Source organism: Melanotaenia boesemani, chromosome 24 (assembly GCF_017639745.1).
Source record: "Melanotaenia boesemani isolate fMelBoe1 chromosome 24, fMelBoe1.pri, whole genome shotgun sequence".
Classification (NCBI taxonomy): Eukaryota; Metazoa; Chordata; class Actinopteri; order Atheriniformes; family Melanotaeniidae; genus Melanotaenia; species Melanotaenia boesemani.
This window is the reverse complement of record NC_055705.1, coordinates 12,168,308-12,183,727: the sequence shown is the minus strand read 5'-3', so window position 1 is coordinate 12,183,727 and position 15,420 is coordinate 12,168,308. Positions and strand designations below refer to the sequence as shown.

General features: G+C 38.4%; 1 protein-coding gene across 3 annotated transcripts in view; it reads left to right on the top strand.

The window, feature by feature from the left end:
* Positions 1 to 15,420, top strand: part of LOC121635411 (receptor tyrosine-protein kinase erbB-4-like) — a 302,255-nt gene that overhangs the window by 276,848 nt on the left and 9,987 nt on the right. For 2 of the 3 annotated variants that reach the window (XM_041978534.1, XM_041978533.1), the window contains exons 21-23: positions 7,267 to 7,428; positions 11,475 to 11,550; positions 11,701 to 11,847. In XM_041978534.1, the coding sequence (XP_041834468.1) occupies positions 7,267 to 7,428; positions 11,475 to 11,550; positions 11,701 to 11,847 (385 nt within the window). The remainder of the gene's footprint in view (positions 1 to 7,266; positions 7,429 to 11,474; positions 11,551 to 11,700; positions 11,848 to 15,420) is intronic. The other variant, XM_041978536.1, reaches the window with a different exon arrangement.

The window sequence follows — 15,420 nt, the reverse complement described above, 5'->3', positions numbered from 1 at the left end:
AGGAATTTGTTGCTAAAAGAACTTAACAGGCTGCTTGGATTTGGCTAAAAGAAACAAAATCCTCTGATTTCATGACTTTGAGTTGTATGACCATATAGTTCCCAACCAGTGTGTGTAGGGTAGCAGCACAACATCTCTATAGTCAAGCGTAGTGAAGGCAGTATCACACTGTGAGGATGTTCTTCTTTAACAAGGAACTGGAGGAATGTCAGGATCAATGGAAAGGTGTAAACAGGAAAATATTGAAAGATACAAAGAGAAAACTTTTTCAGGATGCTCAAAATATCGATATCAGGCAATGGTGTTCCCTGGCTTGATGGCATCTTTTTATTGACCTTACTGAGCAGAAGTGTTACAAGCACTGTTGCGATATGTTGATTCAGCATGCCCAAAGTCATGTGACCATACCAACCGAGACCCAAGATACATCAGACAAGTGTCCGACATGCTTTGAGCTGCTTTATAGAAGTTTTGAAGGGGCTTGTCTTGTAAATATAATTATACAATCTCTGTCACAGTTGCATAAGAAACCTTTTCTCCTATTTAAAATCACTGATTTAGCTGGAAAAACATTTGTTATTAAAGACTAGTTACTTTGAATTAAGTTACACTATAATCTTATGTTAAATCAAGTAACCAAACAGCCCCCTTTCATGATTTGATGAATCAATGAACAAAATGGAACAAAACAGAAACACACAGTTGAGAACATATCTTTTAATAAACACAGAGTCCAAGATGAGTCAGGGAGACCCATGACACATGTGAGGTAATGAAGCTCTTTTAGTGCTTCCCTTCAAACGCACTACACACGAACATCCAGCAGATATTGCTTTTTGACTGGATGAAATGCTTCAAAGCAGGTAATCAATGTCACAGCATGTGTCAAAGTGATTCAGGGCTTCACAAGGCTTCAGTTTCACCATCCCTACTTTGCAATATCAGCATGTCCTGCTCCAGTGTTGAGGGATGAAGAAGAACCCAAACTCTGGACTGAACATGCTCAAGACAGATAGATGTCAAAATAAAATTACTTTATTTTTCACAGCCAACAAAAGGTGCTGCAGTGGCATGAGATCCAAAGGACAAACATCTGACTTACTACAGAATACAAGCAGATGACAAGCGTAGCTGAGGCTGTGGCATTAAACAAAGGACACCAAAGAGTCAATAAATTGAGGGAGCTACTTACAGGACAGGTGGTGGTAATTGTCTGATAGAGTTCAGGTGTGAAGGGAGAGTAGAGAACAAGGTCAGATAAAACAACAGCAAACCCAAACATGAGCTCGAATATTAATCTTTTACGGTGTGAACTAAGAAAAAGCTATTGGAAATGTTTCTTTGATTATTTCTTTTTTATGAAAATGGTAAAAATGTTTTTATGTGTGCCGATTCAAGCTGGTATTAATGCCAGCTGCTGATATTAAATCACCTGACAAGATGAACAACACAATAAATTGGAAGCACAGTTTACAAATTTGATTGATGATGGCGATTGTGAATACAGTCCAGTGTGATGCATAGAGCTGCAATAATACTCAACTGGCAGTATTAAACCATTAAACGGTCAAAAAGTGAGTTAGGCTCTAAATTAGGCTCTAGCCAGAGAGACTTTGGAAGCAGGACAAAATTTAACAAAATAACTCACTTTTGCTTTGACTGTTTGAAGCATTTTGTAGATTGATGACCCTGTAACATGACAAAATGTGAAATATTTCTAAGTACTGTACCATGTGTTTACACACCATGCAGTTGTGTTACTGCCAACAGAATAATGTTCCTTTTCACATCAAAAGTAGCTCGTGGGCATGTTGAAAATGAAAAAGTCCAACAGTCTCTCGCTCCGATAATTATTCTCTGTGATTAAAAATGATAACTTCTGAGCGTCTCAGCGGGAAGCAGCTAAATTACAGGCGTTACTATGCAGGCTGAATACTGGACTGAGAGTATGGTTTTCTTCTCCGATGATTTAAATGAGGATCAGGTGTGCTCATTATTGTCTTCTCTTTTTTCCCCACTCCCTCCCTTTTGGTTTCTCTCCTCCTCTCAGTATGCTTCACATGTCAAAATTGGAGTTCTGAGCTGGCGATGCAACCCATCATTACTGTGAGGTAGCCAGCAGGCTATCACAGACTTCCCAGGATCTCTCTTTAGCGTTGTTAATTGAGGCTTGGATAGCATTGTCACTCATTTAACCATGCTTTTGTTGTAGGTACTTACAGATTCAATTCCAAAAGTGTTTTTTTTTTATATTATTTGGACTCAAAATTGATTAAATTAATTGTGCTAATCAAAAAGATTTCCTAGATTTTCTAATTTTATTGCAGCTGCTAGATTATTGACATTTGCTTATGTAAATTTGCCAGCAGCGGCCTTTTATTGCCTTTACAGTGACATTTTCAAAGGATCTTTCACAGGGGGGTTGAGATCATGCAGACACAGCTTAGATAATTTCTTTTGGTTCCTTCTTTTGGAGAGGCATAATTAAGAGTGTAAGCAGGCAGATATCAAGCACTGATAAGTTTGGACGTTGTTGTTAAATCCACTCCTACAGTGAGAATTTCACCCTCACTTGCTTCTATGTGCTTTATCTCACCCTTTCAAATTCCCTCAGGTGCCCACAAACACACACACATATAGACACACAGCTCAGGTTGATAGATAGGTAGAGTTTTTCCTGCTCTGTGGCTCCAGATCGGCTGAATGCGGAGTAAATGGGCCCGCACCTCGACTGCTGCGCCACCACTGTGCCGTCGTTTTATATGTCACTTTATGTCACATCCACCTGCATCGTTCATTAACCATCCAAACCGTCCGCCGATGCCGTTTGGAGCTTATTTTGTCTGTGCAGATAATTCAAACATTGCACTGCTTTAACACATTATCTCAAAGTGCTTTGGAAATAAATTAGGCTTAACTTTCAGGGCAATATTTCAGAATAAAATTTGAATTTGTTATGCGCTTGTGTGAATATACTCATGATTGAAAAGACTAGCTCTTTTTTTTTTCTTGCCCCACACACAACACAAACACACAGATGTTTTTCGCACACCTGCTTTCGAGGCTGCCAGCTCTGTGGGGATACCTTCCATTCTGTCTCTAGAGCAGCACGCAGCGCATGACAGACGACCACCTGCACCACCTGAGCCGAGCCCATTGTGCACGCTCCTTATCACGCTGGTCCCAGTTCTCACCATGCGGACAGTCCCATATTGCTCACATTGTTGCTGCCACTTCCCCTGGTTTTGTGGGGCTCTGGGGGTGTTTCACTAACGATATGGAATGCACCACATGTTGTGCTCTTATCACTCCTTCTGGAAACAGGCACCTAACCTTTTGGTGCCTCACAGAAACGTAGCATTTTGCCACTTTTTTTAAGCTTCACTTGACAGAAATTCCCACGGATACTGGTTCTGTACAGCAGCTTTATTAATAAAGTTATCTAATGATAGTTCCTCAGGCTTCCTCAAAAAGTTGCTTGGTAATATTTTAGCTAACACTGAAGCCAAAAACCTGAGTTAAATGTATGATGCAGTCAACACTTCCCTTTAAACTCCTCTCCTTTATCATCCTTTATTATTTTCTCATGCTTGGTTTCATTCTCATACGTTGACCTACATCACAGCAGACTTAAACCTCAGGTCTTCCACCTTGTTTTCTTACTAGAGAGAGAGGTGCTAATGGGTCACTGACCAGCCATGACTCTGTCCTTTAGAAGTCATAACGCTGCTGGAGACTTTTCTGGGCCTTGCTGAGATAAAAATAGAACTTTAGTGCTGTTTGAAAAAAATATGATTTTATCTTGTTTGATAGGTTGTTGCATATTCATAAAAAATATCCTGTTATTTTGCAATGGCAAAAAGCTGATATGCATATATATATATATATATATATATATATATATACATCTGTGTGTAAAGACAACAATGACATGAAGCTGAGTACTTTTGGAGCCCAATTGAAGAATTTAACCAAATAACCTAATGATATTTTTAAGTTTTGAGTTTTTAAGACACCTATTAAACTTTTTGCTAGCTGTCTTTACATGTTACACAAGTAGCTTATGTGAAGTCATGTAATAACCGAACTGGCCTAATTATTTGTCTGCCTCATTATATGCAGTTGTGTTTACAGAGCCAAGGAACACTTTTCAAAGTGCTTTTTTTTCTTCTGTGGTTTGTTTGCTAAATGTTTGTTAAATTTTCTTGTGGCATCAATGGGAGAAGTAGAGATGTGCATATTAGCTACTGATTTGTGTTCAGACATGCTGGTGGATCTTTAATCTAGATGCTGTAATAGAAGTTTGTGTCTCACAAGCTGCTCACTGGGACTTTTCTAGGTAAATCTTTTGTAGAAACTGAACTAAAATGAATAGTTATTATAGTATTAAAATGTGTTGTCGCTCATAAGGACAGCACATCTGATTCATCCTCAGCTCAAAAAAGGCTTTCCTAATTAAATATTGCAGCAGATATGGACATTTAAAGTGGTGCACATTACCACATAAATCTATAACCTTGGGATGGGATGTTATTGTATTTCATCATTTTTCTCAATTACGGTTAAATATTCCTTCCTAATGTGGCAATTAATAAATGTAGACTATTAACTTTAACTCCTATATACTATTAAAAGGTTTATCTCTTGCATCGACTATTGCAGAAACTCCTGTAAATGGTTCAGAATGCAATGACCTGATAAGTTTTGACGTTGTTGTCAGCCTCCACAATGGCTTAACATGGCTTAAGTATTAGTAAGTACATATCACTCAGCTATTAGCTGAACTCGTTTATTTAGCTATTCGTTACACATGGCCACCCAAAACAAATTCAAGTTGCCAATACCCCCCTACAGTCTGATATCAGCTCAGTCATTCAGGTTTATACTCCTTGCTCATGCCGTTCCTCTCAGGAATGGCTTCTTCATAGGCTTCTTTTTCAAACTTTAAATATTTCAGTATTAATTATTTCTTCCAAAATGTCCTCTACTACATTAACTCACATTAACTTTGTATTTCCGTTCCTGGTCCGCATGTACTTTATCCTTTAAATTTAAGATTTGATTCCTCGAAATTTTTTAATTTTTTGGGAAAGCTGGCAAATACTCAACATATGTATTAATCTACTTAAAATTCAAGCTTCCATTGCGACTCATGACTTTAAGCTGTTGGGACAATCTCCTCATATATTCATTCATCCATATTTTATTCATTAGAGGACCAACACAGAGTTATTACTAGATGTGCATAACTAAGAAGGAGATCTTGAAAAGTGCTGTGCCTTTGGATCCCAAGAATTGAAATGTTGGTTAATTACTTTTGCTGCAAGTTCTTTGTAATAACAAATTATCCAATCTCCCCTCTATCCGTATGGACCTCTGGACTCTAGGGATTGTGACACATAAACAATGTTAAAGCAGCACAATCAGCGGGACCCTCTCAACCTGAAAGCAGGGGCTGCCCCCACATCCTCCACTGGGACGCTGGTGTTTACCACCCAGGGTGGCTGAAAATTAATTGGTTCCTAGAGCTGTTGTACATTCTGTGCTGTCAGTGTGATGGCCTCCCCTCATTGCCCCGTCAGTTTAAGTCGAAGTGTATTAATGGGCTATGTGGGCCATTGATTCCTAATTTCTCTCAACGTCGACAACGGGGATAAATATTGCGTGGCATGCTCGTCTTCTGGCTTATTGTAATCAGCGTTGTTATTGATCGCCTGCCTGACCCCCCCGAGAAGTAATCTATTTCAAATACACTTTCAGCTAAAGGAGGGGCTGTTTTAAGTCTTTTTCACTGCACATTGTGTCACAGATTGGTGACAACAGTGAAGAGCACGATGCAAGCAGACAGACAGAAATATTACAAGTATGCTTTGGCAAAAATGTCCTGCTTCTGAGTACTGGTGGTCTCTTGGTGGTCTCTGTCAGTGTGTGTGTTTGCATAGATGTGTGTGTCTACGCTTCAGTCTCTGCAAGGCCAGAGGATGATGGATGAGGGCTCAGCTAGCAGCTAGTCAGACGTCGGCGCTATCGATTTCCCCTCACATTCGTCTGGGAGGTGGAGGAGGGGGATGTGATTCAAGCACTTCTGTACAATGCACCTCCACATGTGCACACACATACACATATTTACAGTATTTACACCCTAACTGTTTCAAATGGGCAATGATTCTTTTGCACCAGCGGAGGCGTGGGCCTTGGTTTAAAATTTTCATTGTCTGCTGAGTACAGTGACTGCCTCCCTTCTCGCTAAGGTGTTTTTATTGATCCTCCTGCGAAGTGGCATCCACTTGCTTAACATCCAGTCTCTTACACTTCATTGAGCTCAGCCTTGCCTGTCTTCTTGTCTGTCTTGATGTTTTGTTGGGCTACAAGTGCATCAGACAGAAATGAGTATGTTCTCATGAGGACATGATAAAAATGTGTTTGAGCTTCTCTATAATGAGCCGAACCATTGTGAGTAAAACTATTTTAAGGGTCTCAGCTCCATCCAATTCATTTAGCATCAAAGGATGCCAAAGTTCTTTCAAATAAAGGTTTTGTTATTTTCATTCCTCTGACTTGCTTTGCTCACCATGCATTTGTAATTAACAAATTGGTGGTGCATCTATTCTTCTTCTTGCCTAGTCATCTTGAAAATGGCCCCAATTACTGAAGACACACAGGCGGCATGTCAAAGACAATCTCTAGCTTGACAGAACAAGATTGCATTTGAGTTGGAAGCATTGGAAGAAGTAGATATTGATGTAGTAAGCTTTAGGCTGCAGCCATGGCCTGTTTTTTTAACTGCTTTGTCCACCTTCACAACAATAATCAGATGAAGGATGTGCAGACATTAAAAAAGTTTAGAAAAGCTGCTGTTCAAATATCTTTAATTTTAGAATTCAAGATGTGGAAGGATTTTAACAAAGTTTTCTTATTCTTTAGTGATTTAACTTCAAAAATCTTGATAAAATTTGAATTTTGTTCCTCATATTTTAATATTTGCTTTGCTGTATTGTTTGTCAAAAGCTTTGTGACATCTCTGAAATGCTAAAAGCTATCTGGTCTCTGTCTCTTTGAGTCTGACACATGAGGTATGACAGCGATTAAAGATTAAATCTAAATGTCTGCATGGGTTGTGGTTAATGTTGATGACAGTTATGACAATAATTTTCTGTTAGTGGTGACATTTACCGCATCGCCGCTCTCACTCTGCTACAGTCTTGAGATGTAAAGTGATAAACGGCTCCAGGAGAGAATTCACAGCCATCCTTTTTTTTCCCTCAGGGAATGATGTACCTGGAGGAGAGGAGGCTGGTCCACAGAGACCTGGCGGCTCGAAACGTGCTGGTGAAGTCTCCCAATCACATTAAGATCACTGACTTTGGCCTGGCCCGACTGCTGGACGGTGATGAAAAGGAATACAATGCAGACGGGGGCAAGGTTGGTGTAAGTGGAGGCGTGAGCACATCTTTGTGATAATATAAGTATTTACAAGGTTCAGAGTGATGCAACATACAGGTGGTAAAAGATTAAACTGAGAATGTAGCATAAATCAAAATAGTGAAAAGGTCAAAGCTGATGATCATGAAATAAGCTCTACTAATCTGCAATAAAAACACAAAATATGGTGCAGCAAGTAAAGAAACAAACTAAATTTGTTGTTAGACCACTATGTGCATGAAGACATAAATAATGCTAATAGAAAACCAGCCTTGAGTACCAGCATCTTTTCCTGAATGTTTTCAATTAGGATGGAGGTCAAAAGGCTACCTGAAGTTTTCCAAAAGGTCCCCAGTGCCATCAGTGTTGCTGTTTTCCAGGCAACAGGCACAAAATGTTACCCTGGTAATCAGGAAAATCAAATATATATATAACATTATGAGCCAGAAATTTCTGCAGCAAAGAAAGAAAGCCCGTTTGTGGATAAGATCTGCTGGATGATATGGTAATGAAGCTAAAAGGCTAACATTATGCTCTGGAAATGGTAGGTCATATCACTGACTTCATAAGAGAATTCTATTTAAATTGTCCTTGTTTAAACCAAAATGGGTGTAGAGCTGGAGCTAGATTTTTCACCAAAAAATGCACATGCATCATGTTACGGTCTCTGACAGGTTATGTCCTGCAACCGCAGCTGTCAGGTTGAATTGTAGGTAAACCTTTGACAAGCTTTCTGTTTGGTGTTCATGGTGAGAAAATGAAGTCAAATTAAAGAGGTAATGTCAGTGTTTCATAAACAAGAGGCTTTTTAAATAAAATGTTGTGTCAAAACACTTTTCGTGATGAAATGCCAGCATGAAATGCACCCCTCCATCCTGCCAGCTCTTATGCCTGAAAAAAGAGTTTTATAGAAACAAGCCATCACTATGCTGTATACCACATAATCATCATACATAAATATAAATATAGTCATAAATAAAGTCAAATTCACAGATATTTTCTTTTGACTTATGTCAGCACTGAAATTCTTTGAATGTTAACATCGATTATATGCACACAAAAAACAACAAATTTGTATCTGTGTGCATTTTTAACTCACAAAATGGTGTGAAAACTCTAAATACACTTTATTAGGTCCCCCGGTTCAATATCTTTTAACACAGTCAATCAGATGGTAACAACTGAATATACGTAAGCATGCAGACATGCTCAGGACAACTTGATTAAGTCTAAACTGGCCATGTGAAAGGGGAGGGAAGGGGGTCTAAGTGATTTTAAACATTGTATCCTGCCAAATGAATAGGTCTGAGTTAGGGCTGGGCGATATGAACCAAATCTTATATCTCAATATTTTTTACCTGAATCATGATATACGATATATATCTCGATATTTATTTATTTTTTGGTCAAGTAACCAAAAAGACAGTTCTAATTTACAGCCTTCCGTACTAAATATACTTTTATTAAAGTTCAGCAGCACATGTGCGTTAAATCAGCTGACTGAAATTAAAGTACCTTTATATTAAATTAAATGCTCCTAAAACAAAATAAATTAAAAACACTTTTCTATTACCATAACAAAAATACTGCAAAATGCAAAAGAAAAGATGCTTTTAACTCAGAACAAGCTATCTCGATATAAACGATATTCCCTCCTTCTATATTGTGTCTGATAAAGTCTCGATATATTTGAAAATCTTGATATAATGCCCAGCCCTGGTCTGAACTTTTCAGAAACAGATTTTCTCACACACAACCATCTCTAGGGTTTACAGTGAATGGTCTGAAAAAGAGAAAATACCCAGTGGGCAGCAGTTGTCTGGACCAAAATGACTTGTTGAACCTTGAAGCAAATGGACTACAGCAGCAGAAGACCACACCGGATGGCACTGCTGTCACTTAAAACAGCAAACTTAGGCAATAATTCACGCAGACTCACCAAAAACTAAACAACAGAACATCGCAAGACTGTTAACTGGTCTGCTGAGTCTTGATTTCAGATTAAACATAAAAGCATAGATCCATCCTGCCTCCTGTGAACAGTTCAGGCTAATGATGGTAGTGAAATGGTGTGGGGGATATTTTTTAGCACACTTTGGGTCTCTTAGTACCAACATCACACACCACAGCCTACCTGAGTATTGTTGCTTTACAACTACAGTGTACCATCTTCTGAAACAGGATAGTGCACCATGTCACAAAGCTAAATCATCTTTAACTAGTTTCTAGAACAAAACAATGAGTTCAGTGTACTCCAGGGGCCTCCACAGTCACCAGAACATGTTTAGGATGTGGTGGAATGGGAGATTCTCATCATGGATGCGAAGCTAACAAACCTGCAGCAAGTGTGTGATGCTGTCATGCCAATATGGAGCAAAACATCTGAGGAATGTTTCCAACTTGTTGAATCTATGCCATAAAGAATTAAGCAGCTCTGAAGGCAAGTCCAACGGTACTAGCACAATGGGCCTAATAAAGTGGATAGGGAGTGCATATGTGGCATTATAAAAACAAGTTTCTGTCACCTTAGTCCCTCTCTGTGAACAATAAAAATGTCAATGCAGCAGACTTGTATTTCACCACTTTAAGGACACGAAATAATGATTTTTCTGACACCTTTGTGCAGCAGTGCAGAAATAACTTTTCATGTGGCCAAACATGTAGCATTTATAACCAGCAATCAAATATCTTCAGCTTGTTCAGTAGAACAGAGACAGAATAATGACAATGACAGCAGGAAGCAGCAGATGAGAGGAAAATGGGCAGAGTTACGGAGTTTTTTTTTTTGTTTGTTTTTTTTGTAGCTCTATCTCTCACAGAAATGAGTTGTGATATTCAACCACAAAGGAAGGAAAAGAAAAGATGTCTAGCACTTTCATATAAAAAAGATTTTTTGCAACAACTGAAACAAATTTCTGAAAAATAAGCATAAATGTTTTACTTTTGTTTTGTTTTGTTTTTATCAGGAAGCAGCAGCTTCAACAATTTCAGGTCCAACAAACTCTGGTGAACTTTGTCTCAGAGCGACACAATTTAGAAACACTTCATTCTAACAAATAACACAGCCACAGTTCCAGTCAGTTTGTTTTGTTTGGGGACTACATTAATCAGAAGCCCCTTCGCTCTTCCCCGCTTGAGATTTGCTATGCAAATTGTTCTGATCAACTCCCTTTATTAAATTGGCTTGTTCATTGCAACATCTATTCAGCTGGAGGCCTGAAGGTAGCCGCTGCATCTTGAGTCAAAGCTGTTATCTCAGACGAATGGGGAGAGACGAAAAAAAAATCATTTTCATAACCCAGGCGAGTTGGAAGCAGCCATCTGAGTGATTGACTCCATGTTGGTATTCACTGATGCCTTGATAAATGAGAGCTGTTGTCAGCACATCTACATGTATGCCATAAAAATAGACACGCCGTGGGAGATAAATCAACACAGATGAAAGTGGAGGTGCCATTCAGACCTGAAGCATATCATTTCCTCTCTTCCTGTTCATTTCCCTAAAGAGCAAGGGCATGTGTTTGTGTATTTGCATATGTGTGTGTGTGTGATTGGCTCTCACACAAAGGGAGGGGCTGTGTTTTAAATGACTGTCACCTGCACATGTGTGTGCATGTGTGCATTCACATGCAAAAGGACACATAATTGGCTTGTAAAGTCTACAACTGAAAAACCCTCCTAGCCTCATTGTTAAATCATATTGCAGTTATGTGTGTTTTGTCCTTGTCAGGAATGTCAAGAGACCTGTTAACAATATTTCACATCCAACATGCTCTAAACTTACAGGCTTTTCAGATAATTTGAGACAAACGACAAAAGGAATCTCATTTAGTGTCTTAATGAAGCCTTCAATTGATTATCCCTTGGTTAGAGTGAATATAATGTGTAATACTGAAGAAAGAAACACACTGGCTAAAACTTTACTGCTATCTCACAGATTAGGCTCCTGTTGAGCAAAATTGGAAATGTTCAGCAGTTAAGGTGTAAGTATAGATTAGATAAACAAGACCTTAATAGGTGAAATTTAATTTGACTTGTCTGTGTCTCCTCAGATGCCCATCAAGTGGATGGCTCTGGAATGCATCCACTACAGAAAGTTCACACATCAGAGTGATGTCTGGAGCTATGGTGGGTGTTAAATATATTCTCTGTAGACATCACTTTTTCTCAAGAAATCAGTGACCTGAAATCCTGTTTCCTTTATCCGCCTACTTACCTTATCTACTTGTCCACCTTTCCACCTCTTTCTTCTGCTGTCTTTTGTTCTTCTCTTCCCAGGAGTGACTATCTGGGAGCTGATGACATTTGGAGGGAAACCATACGATGGTATCCCCACGCGAGAAATACCAGACATCTTGGAGAAGGGGGAGCGCCTACCCCAGCCGCCTATTTGCACCATTGACGTTTACATGGTCATGGTCAAATGTGAGTCAAGACACTACAGCTCATATGCACACACATTAGCATTTAGAAAAGATAAAACATTAAATTTGGATCCATCTGTTTAGAATTTACCAAATTAATGGAAGGTCTTGTTTTTGAGTTGTAATTTCTAGAAAAAATTCTAGAAAAAGAGATAATTTCTGTGGTTTTTACCAGAATAGTGTGTGCTTAATAGTGCTTGTGAGCACTATAGTGTTTTTGTTTGAAAAAAAATTGACCTTTTTGCTCTAAAATCAAAGTCAAAACTACATTCACATCCATATCCAATATGAAGCTGGTGTCAGCAGGAGGAAAGCTCAGTATAGTTTAAACCCTGGCTCAGTCTGTCAGCACCTCTAAAGATTACTAATTAAAACATTACATCTTGAGTAATCCATGCAAAAACGCAAAGCGATTAGTTGGGATTACACATGTTGGACTCGTGGCTGGGAGTAGCAACTTCTTTGATGTTGCCAGGCAACCATTGTAGCAGAGACTTGAGGAGGCAGTGGAGTTTTAATGTCATCTTTACCTTATTGACAAGCCCTATGATGAACTGTGCTCATAGATGTTTTTTTTCTCTTACAATGGAGAATGGCACCCATGTGCTAATAGCATGTGCTTGCTCAAAACTATTAGAATATAATAAGAATATTCTAGGCTGCTTTGTGCATTTAGATTATACCAGATAATAAACCTTGAATGACCTTTGTCTGCTAGTTGCAGACCCTACAGTGACTCCATCAGCAAAGACTGGATTTGATTTGGGACATGGGTAGCTACTGAAGGTCAATGAATTGTTCATCAAACGCTAAATGATTCCAGCAAGGAAAGCATGGCCATACCAAAAAGCAAACTAGCCATCAGCTCTGTGGCAAAATGAGTAAGATTGGACATGATATTTTTCTGTCTTTTTATTATAATTTTGAAGTGACATGATGTGACAGAAAGATTTCTTCTAATCTTTGTTAGGTAAATGATTTTAAAGGTAGTTTTAAGTTTATTGTTCTTGCAGGACTAACTGGCTCTCATTTAAACTCTATGCAGAGATTTCTCTGGATTCTCTGGGTCTTTCAATTTTATTGCACACTGTTGTAGATGAAAATTATGTTCTATCGCTGAATTATTTTCCAACAAAGTCTCTCATAGAGCTTTTAGGATAATTAGGAAATTTTCAGGAGTTTTTTTGCCTTTCCAAACTTTTTTAAATTAAATGAGTAGAATATGTTATAAAGCAATAAATGAAGTCTCTATTTGTTATGTTGTTTTGACAATTTTTCATTTCATTATGTCTATGGTTTAAAACAATGCCACATCATTTACGTATACTATGTATTTGGCACATGTATCATGGCTTATTCAGCAAAAGGTCTATTTATGCTCTACGCTAAAAGTGGATATGGAGCTTCCACATGTGTTTAACGGCTGCACAGAACATCGTCATCTATTGTGCTGCCTCCTTTTATGTCTCTTTCTAAGAACATGCTCTACATTATCATTATGTCCTCCACCATTTCCATGTTTGTTATTGACTGAAACTGATGTTCAGAAGTTGGAGGTGAACTCTGATCTCTGCACTGCCCTCTAATGGATATATTGGCTAACAACCATGCCAAGGTATGGGACGCATGTGACATTTGAAACAGAGATACTGATTTACACTTATAAAGGGAGCATAAATGGGCTTTAAGAAATGCAAGAGATCATTTGCAGAGGGAGCAAGGAAAAGAAAGTAAGAATGTTAACACAGCAAGAGATAACATCGAAGTTAACAACGGGCTGACTTTTACTGGCTGAAGAGAGCTCAGAGAAGAGACAGGATGCAAGATGTATGTTGAATTAGTCATTGTTTATTTTTGCAGCTTTGACTCCTTTAATACTAGGTGGCTGCTGCTGATTCAACTTCAAGAGTTTGAAAGAAGAAAATATACAATATATTGTCAGAAGAAGCTACTCAAGAGGTTAATTTTGATTAATGCAATATTAAGGCAATATTTGCCTGTGCAAAAGAAAAATTAAAAAGAATTTAATGTGTCATAGAATGTTTCATTCACATGGAACCATTTTGGGAGTCTAAAACCAGAAATTTATTTTGTTCCAGGCCCAAATGTGAATTCATTGGGGTCATCACAATATACTAAATCTGCTAAAAAAACAAAACAAAACAAAAAAACACTTTAAAAAGTATATATATATATATATATATATATATATATATTAAAATAAATAAATAAATAAAAGCTACTTATTTGGCCACACGTTTTGCATCCAACCATTTTTTCCAAGTACTGTGTGGGGTTGAAGTCAGTGAAGCTACAGTAGTGGAGTAGTACATGTCTATCCTGGTAACCTTGATTTTTCAAGCACCATTTCATCAATGAAACACGTCTGAGGGACAACACAGTGCAGACTATCCCTCCCTGTTTATGAAAAGGAAGAATATATGTTGATAACATTAACTTTGTTTTTATTGAAGGACAGACAAGGGTTCCATCAGAATGCATCATTAGTGGCAGAGAGCTAGTTAAAGAAAGCATAAAGCCCAGCATGGTTTAAGTACAGAGCAGGTGGGGGTTGGATTGATTGACTGAGGAGAATAGGTTGGTAGAATGGGAACCATTGGTTTTCCAACAATTTAAGAAATGTATGGTTGCTTGCTGCTCTTCAAAATGAATTAGGTTGCCAATCAAACTTTAACATCAGACTAAACATTTCAACATAATCCAAAGGAGCAATGAACTGATCAACAAAACAGGGTAGAGAAATGAAGCAGAAAGAAAGAATAATAGACAAAGGATTACACCTTTGATTTGGAGTAAAAGAGGAAATAAATGCCAAAGCCAAAAATACAAAATGAGAAAGACCTAAATAAATGTTGTGGTTACCTTAACTCTTTCTCCATACCACGCACTTTTTAGTACTTACCCTATAAAAATGTGTCAATTACTACCTGCAGCCTGATCTACCTGTGGAAGCATTAAACAACTTCATCACTGTCATGTGGAGCATCAATCCAACGGTGTGTTGTGGAGCTTGTTTTTTTTTGTTGTTTTTTTTTTTTTTTAGATATATTTAAGTCATGTTTATACCCTGCAGCAGCTCAGCTTGACGTGCTACAGATGAGTTGTAGTTTAATAAAAGAGCTCATACTTTTAATATTCATCTGGTGAGATGTTATTGAAGCTTTGGGGCTTCATTTAAAGGCTGAAAGAGAAGTTGATATGTAACAAGGAAGTAAAGATCGAACTGTTTTGTCATGAAACTGTGATGAGATGCTGATTTATGTTCTGAATGCTGTCCCCACCAGAGACCCTGCCCACATCTTTGTTGGCGTCATCCTCCATCTGGGCTGCCATGCCTTCTTCCAACCCATTTTACCCCCTTGTCTCCCTCCAGCTTGTACAACTAACCCATAAAGCAGCCTTCTCTCCATCATCCTGAAATCCCCCCCTTTTCTCCCACATTGCTGGTGCATGGGGTTGCTGTGGGATCCACCCTCCCATATTTCCAGGAAGCAGTCCAGCCGTGCATGCCAAAACATGCTTTGAATTGTGCCAGCTATTGGCTTGTTGGCTA